General features: G+C 52.1%; 3 protein-coding genes across 9 annotated transcripts; all 3 read left to right on the top strand.

The window, feature by feature from the left end:
- Window positions 1-5,385: 5,385 nt before the first annotated feature.
- On the top strand, window positions 5,386-9,301 carry UFC1 (ubiquitin-fold modifier conjugating enzyme 1). The gene is made up of 6 exons (XM_032849507.1): window positions 5,386-5,599; window positions 7,654-7,721; window positions 7,933-7,996; window positions 8,250-8,326; window positions 8,573-8,663; window positions 8,868-9,301. The coding sequence occupies exons 1-6, from the start codon at window positions 5,477-5,479 to the stop codon at window positions 8,946-8,948; spliced, it is 504 nt and encodes a 167-aa protein (XP_032705398.1). The 5' UTR covers window positions 5,386-5,476; the 3' UTR covers window positions 8,949-9,301.
- A 285-nt stretch (window positions 9,302-9,586) lies between these two features.
- On the top strand, window positions 9,587-15,981 carry USP21 (ubiquitin specific peptidase 21). 3 transcript variants are annotated; one of them, XM_032849494.1, is made up of 13 exons: window positions 9,587-9,852; window positions 10,899-11,519; window positions 12,296-12,355; window positions 12,512-12,632; window positions 12,845-12,956; window positions 13,169-13,324; window positions 13,810-13,874; window positions 14,122-14,225; window positions 14,413-14,499; window positions 14,791-14,869; window positions 15,056-15,163; window positions 15,272-15,386; window positions 15,598-15,981. In XM_032849494.1, exons 2-13 carry the CDS (start codon window positions 10,920-10,922, stop codon window positions 15,686-15,688), a joined length of 1,698 nt encoding a protein of 565 aa, XP_032705385.1. In that variant the 5' UTR covers window positions 9,587-9,852; window positions 10,899-10,919; the 3' UTR covers window positions 15,689-15,981. The 3 variants fall into 3 exon arrangements, with proteins under 3 accessions (XP_032705385.1, XP_032705384.1, XP_032705386.1); XM_032849493.1 differs by lacking the exon at window positions 9,587-9,852 and adding an exon at window positions 9,884-10,090; XM_032849495.1 differs by lacking the exon at window positions 9,587-9,852 and adding an exon at window positions 9,885-10,090 and having other exon boundaries at window positions 10,899-11,258.
- An 829-nt stretch (window positions 15,982-16,810) lies between these two features.
- On the top strand, window positions 16,811-20,374 carry PPOX (protoporphyrinogen oxidase). 5 transcript variants are annotated; one of them, XM_032849453.1, is made up of 13 exons: window positions 16,811-16,885; window positions 17,060-17,154; window positions 17,299-17,433; window positions 17,564-17,679; window positions 17,819-17,951; window positions 18,264-18,408; window positions 18,517-18,707; window positions 19,127-19,187; window positions 19,360-19,478; window positions 19,563-19,673; window positions 19,769-19,918; window positions 20,038-20,080; window positions 20,161-20,374. In XM_032849453.1, the coding sequence occupies exons 2-13, from the start codon at window positions 17,068-17,070 to the stop codon at window positions 20,301-20,303; spliced, it is 1,434 nt and encodes a 477-aa protein (XP_032705344.1). In that variant the 5' UTR covers window positions 16,811-16,885; window positions 17,060-17,067; the 3' UTR covers window positions 20,304-20,374. The 5 variants fall into 5 exon arrangements, with proteins under 5 accessions (XP_032705344.1, XP_032705345.1, XP_032705346.1 ...); XM_032849454.1 differs by lacking the exon at window positions 16,811-16,885 and adding an exon at window positions 16,907-16,966; XM_032849455.1 differs by lacking the exon at window positions 16,811-16,885 and having other exon boundaries at window positions 17,548-17,679.
- Window positions 20,375-20,442: the final 68 nt, after the last annotated feature.

The following is a 20,442-nucleotide window of genomic DNA, read 5'->3' on the forward strand; positions in this document are numbered from 1 at the left end:
AAGAATGGCAAAAGACCCACCATGCAAACAGAAAACAAAAGAAAATTATGTAATGACAGATACAGTAGATTTCAAGGCAAAAACAGTACTAGAAATAAAGGGCATTTCATCAATAAGTTCAACTTACCAGAAACCTGTAAATTTGTATGCATTTAATACTTTCAAATTATATGGAGGAACAGAGCTACAAGGAAAAAAAATAGATTACAGTCATTATAGGAGACCGAACACACCTCATGGTAAAGAGCATACCTCAACTGATAGAGAATATTTCTTTTAGAATCAGTGGACAAAAAAAAAAAAAAAAAAAAGTAAGGATATAAACAAATAAGGAGAGCAGCAAACTGAATTCAGCAAGCATATATAGTTCACTATAACCGACAATTGCGAATTATAAATTATCTTCCTTTTTGTTTCGTCTTTTTAAAATTTCAGTTAATAAACATATAGTGTAATATTGGTTTCAGGAGTAGAATTTAGTGATTTATTACCTACATATAATACCCAGCGCTCATCACAACTGCCTTAATACCCATCAGCCACTTAGCTCATCCCCAACCCTACAAATTATTTTTAAGCACACTTGGGACATTTAAAAAACTGACATACTGTGCTATAAAGCAATTTCAACAAATTTTGGAGGATTTAAAATATACAGTGTTTCTTGCTCTCATACAGTTCAGCTACAAATCAGTAACAATAACTATGAAAGTCTATTTAGAAATTAGGAAACACTTCTAAATAACCCCCCAAATTATGACTGAAGTTAGAGAATAATTGGAACTCAATGATAATAAAAATAGTACGTGCCAAAGTTTACAGGATGGGGCTACAGCTGTGTTTTAACAAGAAAATGTGTAGTCTTAAGTGCACATATTAGGAAAAAAGAAAAGCTGAAAATGTACAAGGCTTGCATTATCTCAAGAACTGAGAATAGTAAATTAAATCCAAAGAGAGTGGAAAAAAGAAAGTGCGCACAAAAAGATGACTGAAAGGATATATACTCAAAATGATAGCAGTTTTGGGGCGCCTGGGTGGCTCAGTGGGTTAAGCCTCTGCCTTCGGCTCAGGTCACGATCTCAGGGTCCTGGGATCGAGTCCCGCATCCGGCTCTCTGCTCAGCGGAGAACCTGCTTCCTCCTCTGTCTCTCTCTCTGCCTGCCTCTCTGCCTGCTTGTGATCTCTCTCTGTGAAATAAATAAATAAAATCTTAAAAAAATAATAAATAAAAATTTTTAAAAAATGATAGCAGTTTTTAATCTCTTGGGGTAGGATTTTTTTTTTAAAGATTTACTTATTGGACAGAGAGAGATCACAAGTAGGCAGAGAGGCAGGCAGAGAGAGAGAGGAGGAAGCAGGCTCCCCTCTGAGCAGAGAGCCTGATTTGGGGCTCAATCTCAGGACCCTGAGATCATGACCTGAGCCGAAGGCAGAGGCTTAACCCACTGAGCCACCCAGGTGCTTCACTTGGGGTAGGATTTTTAATTAATTTCATTTTTCTGTATCATTTAAGTAAGGCACAAGAAACAAAGCCATTTTCGTTTTGGGGGGAAAGCAGTAGAGGAAAACGTGGGACAATCTTTTTGTTGTAACTGTTGGTGTAGTCTCTATACCCAATGTGGGGCTTGAACTCATGATCCTGAGATCAAGGGTCACTCTCTCTAAACACTGAGCCAGCCAAGTGCCCTGAGGGAATATTTATAAGATAATCTAGACTATTACGGTGACATACCCGAAGCTTTAAGTAAAAAGCCTGATAAACTCAACCTTATATATGAAAAATTTATACATGGTTAAAGATATCATGAAGGGGCTCCAGGGTGGCTCAGTCAGTAAAGCATCTGACTCTTGGTTTTAGCTCCAGTTATGATCTCAGAGTCCTGGGATGGAGCCCTGCTTCCGTCCAGCTCCCTGCCCAACGCAGAGTCTGTTTTTCCCTCTCCTTCTGTGCTTGTGTGCTCTCTCTATCTCAAATAAATAAAATCCTTTTTATAAAAATATTTTATTTACTTGACAGAGAGAGACACAGCAAGAGGGGGAACCCAAGCAGAGGAACTGGGAAAGGGAGAAGCAGGCTTCCTGCCAAGTAGGGAGCCTGATGCAGGGCTCGATCCCAGGACCCTGGGATCATGACCTGAGCCGAAGGCAGAGGCTTAATGACTGAGCCACCCAGATACCACAATAAATAAAATCTTTAAAAAATACTGTGAAGAGAAGCAAAGACTGATAATAAACTGGGAAGATTATTTACAACTCATCACAAATGTCTAATTGCTTTGATACAATAACAACAAACCCTCACACAAATCACTAAGAAAAAATGAATAGTAATTTAAAAGAGGCAAAGGATATAAGAATTTATAGAAAAGAAAAGAGGAAATACAAATGAATGCTAAACCTCTGAGAAGACACTTAGCCAGGGGGCCTGGCTCAGTTGGTAGAGCATGGGACCCTTGATCTCAAGATCCCGAGTTCAAGCCCCACGTTGGGCACAGAGCTTACTTATTTAAAACAAAACAAAACAAAAAACGATCTTGAGATTCCACTTCAATCAAGGAATTGGCAAAAACAACTGTTACTAAAAATGATTTGTTTTGGAGGAAACCTTGTTATTTTATTTATTGCCAATAATAATTGCCAATGGTAATACAAATTGGTTTAATCTTTATGGAGGGCAATTTGGCAATATTTAACAAAATTTAAAATGCACACATCTTTTGAGGCAACAGTTCCATATCTGAGTATTTACTGCACATGTACAAAATAGTGGGTGGACAAGGATATTAACTACAGAACTGTTTGTAATAACATGAAACTGAACACTATCTATTCACTAGGGTCTGGTTGAATAACTTATGGTGGTAGATCCCTACAGTGGGATGTATCTACTGCAGAAGAAGAGGGGGGAAAGAGAGAAGGAAAAGGAAAATGAGATAGTGTTAAAAGCATTAATATGGAACAGCCTCCAAGATATATTATTCAGTGAGAAAAGGAAAGTGCAGAAATATGTATAGTGTGTTCCCATTTGTGTAAAAGTTTTAAAAGTATATATGTGCATAGATATTGATTAGTGCATAGAATATATTTGGAGGGATGTACAAAAAACTAGCTGGAGGAGAGGGGCCCCTGGAGAAGGGAACTAAGCAGCCAAGAAATGGGATAAGAAGGAGACTAACATTTGACTCTATATCCTTTTGTACCTTTGAATTTTGAGCAGGTGCATGGCTTAGCTATTCAAAAGCAAATATTTGGGATCCCTGGGTGGCTCAGTTGCTGCGTGCCTTCAGCTTAGGTCATGATCCCAGGGTCCCGCATCCAGCTCCCTGCTCAGCAGGAAGCTCTTCCTCTCCCACTCCCCCTGCTTGTGATTCCCTCAAATGAAATATTTTCTCATGCCTTCCTGCCTTACTTGTGCTGTCTTTCTAGAATGACAGATTTCCCCCACTCTCTCCTTGTCCGTATATCCAGTATACTCATCCTAAGACTTCTGGTTCAAATGACATCAGCCTTACCATATTCTCTCAGGCACTGTTACTCAGAATGTACTTTGTATGTTTCCAGAACAGAGATTTTTTTGTTTTATGGTGATTGTCTACATATAAGTTTCTTCCCCCCAAAGACTATGTCTTTTCGTCTTTGTCAGCAACTTTCAAATATACAATACCATATTACTAACTATAGTTACCATGCTCTACATTAGGTCCTCAGAATTTATTCTTCTTATTAGAAATTTTGCACCCTTTGACCTATATTTCTCCATTGTTCCCTTACCCCATCAGCAAAGTCTTGTGACAATGAAATCAAAAGCCTCATTCCAAATCTCTGTACTCCGTACCACACAACAGTGCCTACACTTGAAAGCAAATGAATTTTCATTTCACTTAGAAGAGTGGTCTCTAGTGAGATATTATAAAGTTTTGCCTTAGCTTTCTCCAATATAATTTTTTAAAAGATTTTATTTATTTATTTATTTATTTATTTATTTATTTGAGAGAGAGAGAGAGAGAGAACAAGAGGTGGAGGGAGAGGGACAAAGAGGGACAAGCAGACTTGGTGCCAGGCACTCACTTGATCCCACCACCTGGAGACCAAGACCTGAACTGAAACCAAGAGTTGGACCCCCAACCAACTGAGGTTCCCAGGCACTCTCACCCCCAACATATAATGTTTTACAGAAAGTAACATATAGTATTCTAACAAAAGACAAAAAAATTGTTATTATTCTAATGAACACAGAAAAGCATTTGGAAAAAATCCAACATCCATTTATGATAAAAACCCTCACACCAAGATAGAAAGGAACTTTCTTAACCCAATGAAGAGCATCTGAAGAGCTTACAGCTCTCATCATACTTAATGAAAAAAGATGATGCTTTCCCCCCTAAAATCAGAGTAAGACAAGGATCTGTGCTTTCAAAACGTTTATTCAACACTGTCCTGGAAGTTACAGCCATTAGAAATTAAGATGTAGCATGCTTATAATTAAGATATAGCTTTGGAGATGGACTATAGAATTTGATGATTACTAGAATCTGATCCAAAATTACTGCTACAGGCTGGATGATTAACAGAATAAACCTCTCAGCAACTTTCAAATATGTAATACTATATTACTAATTATAGTTACCATGCTCTACAGTAGGTCCTCAGAATTTATTTTTATTAGATTTTGCACCGTTTGACCTATATTTCTCCATTGAAATATAAATTAAAGCCAGAACTAATGTATTTAGGTAGAAAAAGCAACAGGAAGATACAAAATTCTGCAAAAGCATTGCCAGGTACCTACTGCGTGCCGTGTACTAGAATCCTCACTAGGGGATTTGATTCCGAAGCAAAAAAAAAAAAAAAATGTCTAGGCTAGACTAAGGCAAATTTTCCTGCGATCCCTAAACTCCTTTAGCACTGATTAAGAATTCTCTAATTCGATACTGTTAATTCTTCAGGACCCAGGCTGTCTACTATACTTTGATTTTCCAAAGTTCCCAACAATTAGCACGAGTTTAATGCCCTTCTATTGGATGGCTTCTTTGCCTCTGCTACCTGAGCCAAACTACACAGAAGCTAACGAAGCTTCTTCAAATATTTGAACAGCGCGTTTCAGGAAGACAGTGCCTGGCACGGTGCCTAGAACAGGCGAAAATCTAACAACTCTCCTGAGTTTGGGAAGGCTTCCGAGTGTTCGGAGATCACTTCTCTGAGCATGAGCGGAAGTCACCTTTTGGGCAGTCTGCGGTTTTTTTCAAATGATAGGTACCATATTAAGGAGCAATCAACTTCACTCTGCTTTTCCCGTTGCACCCACAAGCAAGTGACCAGGTGACAAATTATTTTCGTTACAGGAAAATAAACACCGCACTCAAAGAAGTCCTCAGGCAGCCGAACACCTCCGTCTTCCCATAGTAAAGATGGCGGCCCCCGGAGTGTAGACTACAGGCAGTACCACTTCCGCATTTTTCTTGCGCCCTCATCCAACATGGCCGACGAGGCCACCCGGCGTGTGGTGTCCGAAATCCCGGTGCTGAAGACTAACGCCGGCCCTCGAGATCGTGAGTTGTGGGTGCAGCGACTTAAAGAGGAATATCAGTCTCTTATCCGGGTTAGTTTTGCTTCTGCGGCCGGCCGCGTCGCAGAAGGGTTGCGGGTAATCAGGTGTCCTTAGGAATAAGCTCCGTGTGGAAGTCGCTTCCGGTTATAAAATTTAACTCCCAGATTCATAGAAGGTGGACAGTTGTGGGGCTGGGGGGATTTAAGGAGGTATGGGAGGGAGGAGGCAAAAGAAACTCAGTTTAGGAGCCCCGGTGGGGCCAAAACATCTGTTATTTTAGGGGTACGTCCTCCCGGAAGGTGACGTGTCCCTCTGGCTCCAGGTGTTCTGTCTCCTGGAGGTAGGGGAGGTGGTCCCGAGGAATTCCTGGGGCCCTAAGTCCCAGTCGTTTCTCTCTGTTCCCTCTTTTACTCTTCCTGTGAGAGAAACACGCTAGGGCTGAAAAGTAAAGTAAGCGTTAGTTGCAGAGAGTTGAGGAGTTAAACTCACAGTTAGGAATGAGCCATCTTCTCGGCAAATCTCTCTTCTGTGTGAAGAGAAGACGGTCTATCTTCCTCGAGGTGGCCTCTGCCTGTTTCAAAAGCCAGCAGCTCTCCTGACACGAGTATTTGTTTCCACTAACCACCCCCTGCCCTGCCCCATTTGTACACGAAGCATCTAGGGACGGGATCCAAAGCTGAATAGGGTGGAACCTACTGAGATAAATGAAACAAATCATTATAGCATGAAGAGGAGAGAGAGGGAGGTATGGCTAGGATGTTCTGAGAGCAGAAGGTGAGATTCCTAAATCACCCTGGGTCTGGTCGGGGAAGGTTTCATAAAAGAGGCAGTGCTTGAGCTGAACCTCAAAGGGTAAACATAAGTTAGCCTGATAAACAGGGTAAGAGGGGGATGTTCACGGCAAAAGGAACAGCATGAGTAAAAGCATGGAAGTTACAAGTGGCATGATGTGTATAAAGAAATATAAGTAGTTCAGAGTTGCTGAAGCATCAAGCTGTAGGGCAGGGAGTGGTAGACAAGGCTTGAGACATAGGCTCAAGTACTTGAATTTTGCCTCGAAGGCGCTGGGATACCTTTAAAGTATTTTAAGCTGAGGCGTAACGTGCTCAGATTGGATTTAGACCAATTGCAGTGAGTAGAGAGGAACATAGAATTAAAAGAGGTTAAGATTGAAGGCAGGAAACAAATTAGGCGGCTGTCATTAAGCCAGACAAGAGAACGATGATGACCCAAACTGGATAGTTACTGTGAGGCTAGAAGAGGTAGATCTGAAGAACATTCAGAAGGTAAAATCAGCAGTACATCATGAAGGTTTGGTGTAGAGGAGAGGAGAAGGAAGGTCAAGGATGATTCCCACTCTTTGGCTTGCATTACTGAGCGAATGCTAATACTGTCATCTGAGACTGATGCAATGGAGAAATGGCCTGAAGAACCCTGAGGAAGTGCTGAGTTTGAGGTACCTGTGAAATGAAGTTAGAATATTCAGTATATAAGTGGATACTAGAGTCTGAAGCTCTGAGAAATGGTCTGGATTAAAATAAAGAGTTGGAAATCAACAGCACACGGGTACTGGTCAAAACCAGGACTCTATGAGGTTCTCCAGGGAGGGAGGATACCATAAAATGAGTCGTGGGCTGAGGGCAGGCACTATCAGAAGTGAGAAGAGAATCCAGAAGATGTCATATTTTGTCCTTGCTAAACTGAGTGAGACCCAACCATCCTATTCTCTTCTCTGAGCAAGTCTCCCATTTACCAGTGTAACTTTGTCTTCAGCTTTCCTCCTGTCAGAAAAGTGGGGTACAGGGGCACCTGGGGGGCTCAGTCTTTAAGCATTTCCCTTCGGCTCAGATCATGATGCCAGGGTCCTGGGATCAAACCCCGCGTTGGCCTCTCTGCTCAGTGAGAAGCCTGCCCCTCCCTCTTCCATGACTCCTGCTTGTCCCCTCCTCCCAGTCAAATAAATAAATTAAAAAAAAAATTTTTTTAAAGAAAGAAAAGCTGGGTACATACTAAGAGAGAAAGTAATCACATGCTTTTCTTTTGAGGGAAGAGGGACTGCCTTTGGTTTCAACTCTCCCCTCAAAGACCTCATTTTCTGCTTTTAGTATGTGGAGAACAACAAGAATGCGGACAATGATTGGTTCCGACTGGAGTCCAACAAGGAAGGGACTCGGTACGCAGACCTTCTTGGGAGTTTTGGGGGTGGGAATCTTAACGTGGCTTGAGCATTTTAATGTCCCAAAGCCCACGGCTGGGCCTTCCCTGCCTCCTGGTAGCTGCCTCTGCTCCCACAGCTCCAGAGTTCTCTAATTCCCATCCCATGAGTCTCCCAGAATGGACAGGTTGGATTGAGGTTTGGTCTTTTTCTTTGGTCTTTGTTACAGGTGGTTTGGGAAATGCTGGTACATTCATGACCTGCTCAAATATGAGTTTGACATTGAGTTTGACGTGAGTATGATGGCATGAGAAGTATGGAGGTTAGTGGAAGGGGAGGGATTAGGTGATGGTTAGTAAGCTAACCTTTCTTGAAGGGATCAAAGAAAACTTTTAAAATGGGAGGGAAATGCTGAGGTTTGAAGCAAGCATAGATTACAGCTGCTCATCTCCATATCCAGAATCCCAGCGTGTACATGCTGTTTGGTGGGGGATTGGTTCATTTCTACCCTGCTTCTGTTTCATTAAGGCCTTATGATTTCTCCAGATTCCTATCACATATCCTACTACTGCTCCAGAAATTGCAGTCCCTGAACTGGATGGAAAAACAGCAAAGATGTACAGGTAGGATCAACAGGAGACAGGAAAAGGCCGAAGAGGACTTAGGAGAGAACTCTAAGTCTGGGATTTTCCCAGAGTTTGCCTGCCTAGAGGGCCTTCTGGCCTCCCTCTGTCAAGTCTGGGCAAAGTACTTAGCTAACCTTGCGCTCGATTCTGATCGCTGCTAGTTACCTTGTGCTTCCCAGAGGCTACTGTGCTTTATGGTAAACTTCACATGTCAACACTGTCTTCCTCTTGTCCCTCTCATAGGGGTGGCAAAATATGCCTGACTGATCACTTTAAGCCTTTGTGGGCCAGAAATGTGCCCAAGTTTGGACTAGCTCATCTTATGGCTCTGGGGGTAAGTTTGGGCTATTTGGTGCATAAGGGGAAGGGGAGGAATTAGGCACGTAGCAATGTAAGAAAAGTAACTGAGAATAAACAAGGAGTGACAGTGTTTTCCCTGGGCATGTTCCCATAGAATCTCTCTGGGAAGGAGCTTCTGATGGAACAAGAGATATTGACCAAGTGGTCCTAATCTGACAGGGTCTCCCTTGTATTGCAGCTGGGTCCATGGCTGGCAGTGGAAATCCCCGATCTGATTCAGAAGGGCGTGATTCAGCATAAAGAGAAATGCAACCAATGAAAGATCAAGCCACTGAGGCAGGACAGAGGGACCTTTGATAGGCTACATTCTTGCTCTCTGTGCATCACTCTTACTCATCCAACCGCTTCCCCCCCATACCACTTCACCTATAATTGTTACTAAGTAGCTGCATCAGGCATGCTGAAAAAAAGAAACAACAGCATTGCTACTGAATTCCTAAGGCTACACAGGGAGGGGAAAGACTGGGGCTTTGGGGAGCCCAAAGGCAATTTGTATGCCTTCCGCAGGTGAAGCAGTGTGAGATCCAGGAAGTCTGGGAGGGCTGAAAGTGGGTGCATAGTCTTTTTGGTTTCTGGAGATAACTCTTCAATAAAAGCTGCTTCCTCTGGTAATCCGTGGTTCTCATTGGTGGCTGTGAAGAGAGGGTGAGCTGGTTAAGACCCAAGGCACATACACAACTACATAAGTTTGGGAGGGAGGGGGAAATGGAGGATGCTGTGGTCGGGAGCTGGGAAATGAAATCTTGGACTGCTCTGCCTCCTGCTGAAATCTGCTTGCAGAGATCTGCTCGTGTCCTCTAACGGGGTGCCTACTGCTTTGGTCTGCAAGATGCTTGAGGAATGGTTTTGCAGGACCAGCATTTCCCGTCCTCCAGGGATCTTCCCGTCCCTACGTGGAGTGCTGGATCCTACTCCACTGGTCTGCGAGCTGGACCCAGGCAATGCAGCTTCCCACACTAGCACCCCTGCTCCCACGGAAGGATGTGTGCTGCAGGCCTGGGGGCCATACTACGATGATGGATCTACATCCCTATAGTTTCAAGCGACGGTTTTAAAACGGTTCAGGGCAGATCTGGGGACCGGCGGTCCTAAAGTTGGCTGCGTTTCCATGGTGTCGGCGGCGGAGCCAAGGGGGCGGGTTCACGCAAGCGCCATGGAAGCAGGTGGGTGGATTGCGAGTGTGGGTGCGCAGGCGCTGTGAGAGGCGGTGAAGCCGGTGGCCGGTGGTCGGGCGGGACCAACAAAGATGGCGGCGGCCCCTGCGGCGGGAGAGATCTGGGCAACAGCTGCGGCTAAACCTGCAGCCCGGCCCTCGGGGGGGCTGCACGGGGGTAGTAGGGGGTGGCCCTGAGCTGGGGCTTGGCCCCGGCTGGCCTCCCCCGCCGCCTCACCGGGGGACAGGTACGGGCCGGGGCGCTATGGCGGGGTGGGGGGGGCGCGGGAAGACTGCTCCGGACCCGAGAGGACGCCGTCCGCAAAGGCAGGGCGCGGGGGGCTCAGCAGGCCTGGGGGACCTGGGCTGGAGGGACAGCATCCGTGGACCGCAGGGAATACGCCGCTGGACCCCGTAGCCAATCAGCGGCCTCGGCCTTTCTGCCCTCGAGGGGGGCGGACCCGGCTGAAGCCCTGCTGTGGTGGGAGAGGTGCGGAGATTAGGGTCGGGGAGTCGTTCCGTCCTCCCTCCCCGCCACTGCCCCTGAGCCCCGACACCTCGCTGGAGCCTCAGGGGTGGGGGAGGGAGTGATTGGCAAGTCACTCATTTAGTCGGCTTCATTTGCAGTCCAGAGGGACAGGGGTTTGAGGGTGGAATGCTGTCTTTGGGTTGTTTTCCTTATATCCACACCCTCATTTGTCCAGAGAGTCTAAATGACCCAGGGCACATCCCACTTGATTAGCCAGGCGTGGGGGCCCTTGGCATGAGCGTTTAGATCTTAAAGACAGCCGAGATAGAGACTAACATTGGCTTTTCAGTAAAGCTGTATTCTGCAGGTAGGGCCTGAGGAATTTAGAAAGAATCAAAGCGGCGGGCTGCTATCATTCATTCATTTACTCAATGGATACTAAGTATCGACTTTGTGTCACACACTATGCTAGATAGTGGAGATAGGTAGACATGGTTCCTGCCTTCAGTGTATGTAGAAGGTAGTGTGGTAATGTAGGTTCCCTCCTCCCTCCACATTCAAATGCTGACCCTCTCTTCTCCTCCCAGGTCCAGCCTGTGGTGTCCACAATGCCCCAGGCCTCTGAGCACCGCCTGGGCCGGACCCGAGAGCCACCTGTTAATGTCCAGCCCCGAGTGGGGTCCAAGCTACCATTTGCCCCGAGGGCCCGAAGCAAGGAGCGCCGAAACCCAGGCCCTGGGCCGAACCCCATGTTAAGACCTCTGCCTCCCCGGCCAGGTCCCCCTGAGGAACGGCTCAAGAAACTGGAGCTGGGACGGGGACGGACCTCAGGCCCTCGTCCCAGAGGACCCCTTCGGGCAGATCATGGAGTTCCCCTGCCTGGCTCACCACCCCCAACTGTGGCTCTGCCTCTCCCTTCCAGGACCAACCTAGCTCGTTCCAAGTCTGTGAGCAGTGGGGACTTGCGTCCTATGGGGATTGCCTTGGGAGGGCATCGTGGCACTGGAGAACTAGGGGCTGCACTGAGCCGCTTGGCGCTCCGGCCTGAACCTCCCACCCTGAGACGTAGCGCCTCTCTCCGCCGCCTTGGGGGCTTTCCTGGTCCCCCCACCTTGCTCAGTATACGGACGGAGCCCCCTACATCCCATGGCTCCTTCCACATCATATCTGCCCGGCCCTCTGAGTCTTTCTACTCCGATGACAAAATGGTGAGGACTTGCCAGCACCCGTGGCCTTCCATGCTCATGTTCCTCTATGCCTCCAGCTTTCTTGCCATCACATGGCTTTCTTTTCCCTCTTTTCCCCCAAGTTCCGATCTCAGTCCCTCATTACAGCAGCTTGGACTCTCCACTCCCTTACTTAAGTACCCTCGAGCTTCCGAGACCTTTTTCGGGTTTTCTGTGACTCCCCAGTGTGGTGTGCCATTTCGATCCCCAGGGAATTAACCCAACCATTTGGAATTCTTCTCTGGGTCCCCAGGCCCTTGCTCTCCCTTGCTTCACCTTCTCTCCCAGGATGCTCCCTAGGCCTAATTGATCTCTGGAGCTGAAGAGGGGCGGGCTCAGAACATCTGAGTTAGCGTGGTGGCCCATTTCTGAGCTAAGGGAGCTAGGTTGATTGCAGTTGGAGCCATCAGGAGAGGGTTCAGGAAGGGGCCACGGGGGCGGGAGGGGGCTTTGGGGGAAGCAAGGTGGGTGTGGGGAGCAGCTGGGCGGCCATGCCTGTGCTTGGGGAGCTCCCCCAGGAGCTACAGCGCCGGCTGGCTGGGCAGAGGAGTAGGTGGGGAACAGGTGGGACAGCCATGGCCGAGTCCGTGGTACACTCAGCTGTGATGGGCTTCCTGCTCATGTCCAGTGAGGTAGGGAACCCCCAAGAGCCCTGTGAGGTACAGGAGGGTGGGAAAGCAGTGGGCAGTGTACTGTTGAAACGTTCAAGTGCCGGGTGGGATATGTGGGAACCTGCTGACTCGCCTTTGACCTTCCAGGCTCATCACACGCTGCTTCTGGGCTCCGGTCATGTTGGCCTCCGAAATCTGGGGAACACGGTGAGAGCTATCCTCCTGTCTGTCAGTGAAATGGTGCGGGGGGTGTGGCACTGACTTGGGGAAGGAGAGAGCTGAAGCTCTTCTAGGCTTCCTGTCCCCGGTCAGCAGAAATAATGGCAGTGTCTCTCCTACCCTCTTCCCCTCCTCACCCCCCAGTGCTTCCTGAACGCAGTGCTACAGTGTCTGAGCAGCACTCGGCCTCTGCGGGACTTCTGTCTGCGAAGGGACTTCCGGCAAGAGGTGCCTGGAGGGGGTCGAGCCCAAGAGCTCACTGAAGGTGCGGCAGCTGCTCCTGCTCCCACTTTTCCAGTCCTCCCTCCAGCCTCTGGGACCATCTGCCAATCATGGCAACCCCAACCCTCAAATCTGGCGGCTGTATCTGGTTATGCTGGTGCCTGCTTCCCTGGAGGTTGTTTTCTACCCTCGGGGCCTCCCTGGGCTTGCCTCTTCCAGTCAGTAACCTCTGTTTCCCCACACCTGCCCTAACAGCCTTTGCGGATGTGATTGGTGCCCTGTGGCACCCTGACTCGTGTGAAGCTGTGAATCCTACTCGATTCCGAGCTGTCTTCCAGAAATACGTCCCTTCCTTCTCTGGATACAGGTGGGAGAGCTGGAGGGTATGCCGTTTCTCTCTGGCCCCGTCTGGGGCTCGGGCCAAGCAGGGGCCCTGGCAGCATGGCGCGGGACCTTCAGATGTTTTCCGTCCAGGAAAGGGGGACCAACGTCTGGGCAGGAGAGAGAGTCTTTGGACAGGGCGTTTGGGGAGGGAGGAGAGGACGGTGTCAGTTGCCCACACCCTGTTTCTGGCTGTAGCCAGCAGGATGCCCAAGAGTTCCTGAAGCTTCTCATGGAGCGGCTACACCTGGAAATCAACCGGCGGGGCCGCCGGGCTCCGCCCATCCTGGCCAGCAGTCCTGCTCCCTCTCAGCCCCGCCGAGGAGGAGCTCTGCTGGAAGAACCGGAGCTGAGGTAAGGTCGCTCCCCCACCCCTATCTTCCCGGTAGTTGCTCCTCAGCATGCCTGGATTAGGGAACTGAGCTCGTCAAGCCTAAGGATTTGGGGTCCAGAGAAACACTCAGCTTAGGAAGTGGTTTGAGAAGCAGTGCCGAAGTAGCTGGGAAAGGAGGCCAAGGTGGGGAGATGGGGTCAGGGGATAGGGTACGAATGTCCCTGGGCCAAGGGAGAGGGGTAGCAACTTTACAGCCAGGAATATAGAGAGTTTAAAGCCCGGGGAAGTCAGCTGCTCTTCCCTTGTTCTTTCCTTTTCCTCTTCCCTTGGATTCCCCCCAAAAGTCTTCTGAAGCGTCACTCCTTTGAGACTTCTCAGAAATGTCGAGAAGGAGCTAGGGTATGGGTGGGGTGCAGGACTGTGTGGGTCATTTCCGTGGTGCCTGGGGTGCCCAGGGATCCCCTTGTCTCACTGGGTGCTTTCCACGTCCCTAAATCTGTGGTAGTGATGATGACCGAGCCAACCTAATGTGGAAGCGTTACCTGGAGAGAGAAGACAGCAAGATTGTGGGTACGGAGCGGGCAGAGCCATGCAGCACGATCGGTGCGGGAGGTTGTGGGCTTGGGAGAAGAATTGACACCGCAGGGGCGTGGGGACAGGCTAGATGATGGAAGTGTGGACGGGGGTGAGGGGTTTGTTAGGAGCGCTGGCGCTGGGAAAGGAAGGGTCGGGCTGAGGGCTGGGAAGAGATGGGAACCCAAGGAAGCATCTCGGGCACCCCACAGTGACTGTTTCTTCCACATCTTCACTTGTCTAGACCTGTTTGTGGGCCAGTTGAAAAGTTGTCTCAAGTGCCAGGCCTGTGGGTATCGCTCCACGACCTTCGAGGTTTTTTGTGACCTGTCCCTGCCCATCCCCAAGGTGGGATTCCAGAGGATTCCAGGGGTGGATGGGACATGGGTTCTGGGACCCTTCCCTACCCACCCCCAGAACGTGGGAGGGAGCCCTGTGGGTCTCTGAAGGAAAACTGAAGCCTGGATTGATTGAGAAGAGCTGGAGACGGAAATTCAGGACATACTGACCTTTCATTCCTGTTTCCCCGCCTCAGAAAGGATTTGCCGGGGGCAAGGTGTCTCTGCGGGATTGTTTTAGCCTTTTCACCAAGGAAGAAGAGCTAGAGTCAGAGAATGCTCCAGTATGTGGGGTTTCACAAGGGATACAGTAAGGGTGGGAGACCTTGCGAGGGGGGCAGAGGGGCTATGGATGGAAGGGGTCACGTGATGCTTTGGTATAGGGAATAATATTTGTAGGTCTGGGCTTGTGTTGGAGTCTCGGGTATGTCCTAATACTCCTCAGGCTGAGGGGAGTAGCCCAGAGGATACAGGAGTCACGGGGAGCATAGTGAATTTGTACCTGAGTCGGGGAGTCAGAAAAGCCAGTCGAGGAGAGGAGCAGATTAACGTGACATTATTTGACATTTCTTCAGGTATGTGACCGATGTCGGCAGAAAACACGAAGTACCAAAAAGTTGACAGTACAAAGATTCCCCCGAATCCTTGTGCTCCGTATCCTAATCCTCAAATTCTTCTTTCTCCCATCTGTATTCCCCCCATCCCGCATGTTCCATTTGGGAGTTGACTTTTCCTACCACACTCCTGGGGTGTGTTCCCAGAGGGGAGTGGACAGCATTCAAGACCTCAGCCCTCTTCAGAGGCCCTCTGCCCCCCAAATGCTCCTTAACTAGGGCTTAGATCTTAATCGATTTTCCGCCTCTCGAGGCTCCATCAAGAAAAGTTCAGTAGGTGTGGATTTCCCGCTGCAGCGACTGAGCCTGGGGGACTTTGCCAGCGACAAAGCTGGTGAGTCTGGAAGGGAGGGACCTGAAGAGCTCCTCGGAAGGGGAGGGGGTGTGGTCCTGGGCCCCAGCACGGCGCAATTCTGCAATTCTTTGGCCTCCGAATCCCCAGGAAGCCCTGTCTATCAGCTGTATGCCCTCTGCAACCACTCGGGCAGCGTCCACTACGGCCACTACACAGCTCTGTGCCGGTGCCAGACTGGTTGGCACGTCTACAATGACTCTCGGTGAGAACAGCCTCCCACGCCATCCCCGCCCCATTCCCACTGCAGCTTGAACACTTTGCCCTAATCTGCAGCAGCCCTGGGACAGCAGAGTGCTGGGGGGCCCAGATGCTGGGAGGATGATCTGCCGGGGAGGAGGGGATCCACGGATCCACGGGGAGGAGGGGATCCACGGCAGTGATCCCAACCCCCGCCCCGTCTGCCTCCTCCCCAGCGTCTCCCCTGTCAGTGAAAACCAGGTGGCGTCCAGTGAGGGCTACGTTCTGTTCTACCAACTGATGCAGGAGCCACCCCGGTGCCTGTGACACCCCCCCCCCCACCCCCGAAGCCCTGGCACCTGTGAAACCCGTTCAACTCCCTTAAGCTCCAGGCTCCCCATTTACCTCAGAGACGTCTATTTTTGTGTCTTTTTAATCGGGGAGGGGGGGAGGCGGTGGTTGTAGCTCCCATTATTTTTTTTATTAAAAAGTACCTTTCCACCTGGAGGCTCCCTTGTCTCCCAGCCCCGTGTACAGAGCTCCCCAGGCCCCTGCCCGTGTACAGCCCCCAGCCCCTCCACAATCTCACTTTTTGTGAATAAATTTATTAAGAAAAAATGGATGTCCTTTTCTGTATTTGTGCTTAGGGGGTGGATACGGAACTGGGCGCAGTTGGGGGCGCCCCCGGCGCCGGGGGGTGGGAGTGCCGGACCCGGACGCGCGGGCGCCGACGTTCGCCGGAGCAGCGAATGTCTGTGTCAGGTGGGAGAGAGGGAAGGCGAAGCGGGGCCTGGCGAAGCTGCAGGGAAGCGGGTGAGAGCACTGGGGCGCCGGGTTCTGCCCGGAAGGGGGCTGTCCCCGGAGGGCGAGGCACCGAGGACCCCTGTTGACAAACACGCGGCACGTTGCCGGGCGGCCCCGGCTCCCGTAGGCCCGGGCTGTTGCTAACATCAAGGAGCTGTTTACGGCGCCGCCTCCCCACGGAGCAGCCCCAGCGACTCAATCTGCTCTCCCTGCACCCCGCGCTCGCGGGGCCTCCCCCAGGGCCGTCACCCTCCCCGGGCCTGGGAAGCCGGCGGCGGGGCCCGCGGACCCGGCTCGAGCCTGCGCCGCCGCAGCCCTGGGGGCGGACAGAGCCGGGCCGGGAGCCCTCCCCACGCTGGCGCCTAAGCAGTTAAACGCGGCACCCGGACGCCGCTGCGCACCGCGGCCGGCCTCTGCGGGGTGGGAGGAGCCGCCTCCAGCTCTGTGCTTTCATTGGCTGACGCGATCCGGGGCCTCCCGGGGCCCACCAATCCGGAGGCGGGGGAGCCTGGGGACCGCGGGGCGGAGCGGACGCCGAGTCGGAGGGTCCGAAGGGGGCGGGCGGAGCGGCGGCCTCCGACCCGTGGGCCTGGGGGGGCCCCGCGGCACCCGGAGCCCTGCGCCCGCAGATAGCGTGGGCGTCGCCCTTATCCGCCTCCACGGCGAGCGCCCACCGAGGGCCCGGAGGCCTCTCTCTCCTGTTCCCTCTGCTTCTCGTGGGTAAGTCCTGGGCCCTGGGCGGGACGTCCCCTCACTGGCCCCTTCTCGTCCGCCGGCTCCGCCGTAGCTGCCCCCGAAGCGGTGAGTGGCAGGGGTGGAACGTGGGACCTGCGCGGGGCTTCTGCAGAGCAGACTGCCCCCCGGTCAACCTGTCCGATCGCCCCTCTCCCCTAGGCTTCCCAATGGGCCGGACCGTGGTCGTGCTGGGCGGTGGCATCAGCGGCTTGGCCGCCAGTTACCACCTGAGCCGGGCCCCCTGTCCCCCCAAGGTGAGTGCCCCATCGCGCCAGAGGGACCCCCTTTAATACTCTCTTCCCGTTTCCGGCTGAAGGGAGGGCGCCACATCTTCCCTTGCGGACCCTTCACCCCGCGGCTATAGGCCTTGCGGCGTGTCTCCCCCCTGCCGTCCCCAGGTGGTCCTAGTAGAGGGCAGCGAGCGTCTGGGAGGCTGGATCCGCTCGGTCCGAGGGCCAGGTGATGCTGTCTTTGAACTTGGACCTCGAGGAATTCGGCCCGCGGGAGCCCTGGGAGCCCGTACCCTGCTCCTGGTGAGAGGATGATGGAATGCCCAGGAGGGCTTGCAGATGGGCCGTCACCAGAGGACAGACTTGGGAGGAAGTGCTGGTGGGCCAGTCCTTTCCTTAGTTTCTCCTCTTCCTGAGGGTGTATGGAGAGCAGGTTTCTGAGCTTGGCTTGGACTCAGAAGTGTTGCCTGTCCGGGGAGACCACCCAGCTGCCCAGAACAGGTTCCTGTACGTAGGTGGTGCCCTGCACGCGCTGCCCTCTGGCCTCAGGTAACGCTGTCATCTCCTTGCTGCCCCTCTACCTTGCCCGCATCCTCTCACCCCTTCCATTTCCCCACCTCCCAGTCTGTCAGCCCTCCCAGCAAGAGGAGCCACACGAACGGAAATGACTGTGCCTTCCTCAGTGCAGGGGGCTCTTCCGTCCTTCACCTCCCTTCTCCAAACCTCTGTTTTGGGCTGGGCTGAAGGAGTTGACCACGCCCAGGGGCAAAGACCCTGATGAGACCGTGCACAGTTTTGCCCAGCGCCGCCTTGGACCCGAGGTAACGCGGCCCAGAGGGCCCCAGATCCCTCTCCTGCTAAACAGCAGAGCCCCCCACTCAGACCTTCCACTTGGGGACTCTTCTGTATCATCTGGGAATATTCTCTCCCTCTCTTCACACCCAGTAGTCCCCAGAAGTCAGCACTGAGAGTGGATGCCTCCACTTCCCTCCTGTTCTTCTGTTACAGCGGGACTGCTCCCCTCCTCGCCCCCAATCCCATCCCACTTCCAATCCCTACCTTGCAGGGGCGGTGGGAAGTCCTCTCTGTGGCTTCTTCTTCCTTGGCCTCTCAATCCCGGTCTCGTCCTCAAGGTGGCGTCTCTCGCCATGGACAGTCTCTGCCGAGGAGTGTTTGCAGGCAACAGCCGGAAGCTCAGCATCAGGTCCTGCTTTCCCAGTCTCTTCCAAGCTGAGCAAACGCATCGTTCTGTTTTACTGGGGCTGCTGCTGGGGGCAGGTGAGTGGGGGTTGGTTCAAGGGGTGACGATATTAAGGACCGCCGGAGTAAGGGACTGGAGGCCAGGGGTGCTGTTTTAATGATCCTTCTTTCCCTCCTCCTCTGCAGGGCGGAGCCCGCAGCCAGACTCGGCACTCATTCGCCAGGCTCGAGCGGAGCGCTGGAGCCAGTGGTCACTGCGGGGAGGGCTGGAGATGTTGCCCCAGGCCCTTAACACCCACCTGACTAGTAGGGGCGTCACTGTTCTCAAAGGCCAGCCTGTCTGTGGGCTCAGCCTCCAGGCAGAAGGGCGCTGGAAGGTAGGAGAGCCCCCGGGTGTGTAATGTGAGTGTTTAAGTCTCCATCTTTGCCTAAATGGCCAGGGTTGTTAGGACTTGCTCGTTGTTTTCTTGCCTTAGATCCTGCATGAACATGGGCTATCCTAGGGTCTTAGGCCTTATTTGTGGGCGTTTCTCCAAGACCTGTTTGATCCAAGTCTGGGTAGGAATGCTGTTGGAGAGTGGCTTAGACAGGGGAAGGGACAGCCCAGCTCCCCTGCACATCTCAGGGGCCACACTGGCTTCCGTGCGGCCAACTGCCTGGAGTGATGGCAGTTGGCGGGCTCTGTGCTGACTTCATCCTGGAGTGCACTCAGTCTCTCCTGCCAGTTTGGTGCCTGGGAATCTGAGGCAAAATTCCCATTATGTCTGTGTCTCACACACGGTTTTCATCCTGTCAGGTATCCCTAGGGGACGGCAGTCTGGAGGCAGACCACGTGATTAGCGCTGTTCCAGCTTCAGGTAATGGGGTCGCCCCCATCCCCAGCCAGAGTGAGGCTAAGTGTAGTTTCCTGGGCCAGCGGGACCACGCTGTGCCCAACCTGGTCGTCTCTGTGGGAGTCTGATCGCAGGGAGGGTCGGTGAGCCCGCCGTGAGCGCCTCCTGAAGCAGGCCTCTGGCTGCTCTCCCCCAGTACTCAGCGGGCTGCTCCCTGCCCAGGCCGCACCTCTGGCCCGTGCCTTGCGCGCCATCCCTGCCGTGTCCGTGGCTGTGGTGAACCTCCAGTATCGAGGAGCTCGTCTGCCTGTGCAGGTACGTGTGGCACAGACCAGCGAGAGCCGCCATGCGGGGCCACCGGGCACCTTCCTTCCTGACCCGGTCTCTTCCTTCCTCCAGGGATTTGGACATTTGGTGCCGTCCTCAGAAGACCCAGGCATCCTGGGAATCGTGTATGACTCAGTTGCTTTTCCTGAGCAGGACGGGAGCCCCCCGGGCCTCCGAGTGACTGTGAGCAGTGGATTTTGCTTAGCAGGAGTTTCCAGAGGGCTCCTCTGGGCCCAGTAGTTAAGGCCAGGCTGGTCAGTGCCACATTCTCTCCCTAGGTGATGCTGGGAGGGTCCTGGTTACAGACGCTGGAAGCCAGGGGCTCCGTCTTATCTCAAGAGCTGTTCCAGCAGCGGGCACAGCAGGCAGCTGCCGCCCAGTTAGGACTGAAGGAGCCCCCGAGTCACTGCTTGGTCCACCTGCACAAGGTGAGCGAGGAAGCGCCTCTCGGCTCCCACTGAAGGCAGGGACGGTGTATCTGTGGCCATCTCCTCAAGCTTGGCCATCAGCAACAAAAGTTTCCCTGTATCCCCTCTTCTCTCCCCAGAACTGCATCCCCCAGTATACACTAGGCCACTGGCAAAAACTGGGTGAGTTGGGAAAGCAGCTGTGCTGAGGAGGGCAAGGAAACCAGACCTCCAGCGCTAACAGTCCCATCATCTTCTTCCAGAGGCAGCGACCCAGTTCCTGGCTTCTCAGAGGCTGCCCCTGACTCTGGCTGGAGCCTCCTATGAGGGGGTTGCCGTCAATGACTGTATAGAGAGCGGACGCCAGGCAGCAGCCCGGGCCCTGGGCTCAGAACCTAACAGCTGATCCCCACCTCCTCCTGGCCATGCTGGCGGCACCTCTTTACCCACAAAAATAAAAGCTGGAGCTTGGCTGGATCTGGTTGTTCCGTCACCTCTGGGCATGTGGTGGCAGGGGAAGGAGCGGGTCGCCGGGGAGGCAGCAA

This window comes from Lontra canadensis, unplaced genomic scaffold (genome assembly GCF_010015895.1).
Source record: "Lontra canadensis isolate GAN:19392208 unplaced genomic scaffold, GSC_riverotter_1.0 scaffold230, whole genome shotgun sequence".
In the NCBI taxonomy this organism is placed as follows: domain Eukaryota; kingdom Metazoa; phylum Chordata; class Mammalia; order Carnivora; family Mustelidae; genus Lontra; species Lontra canadensis.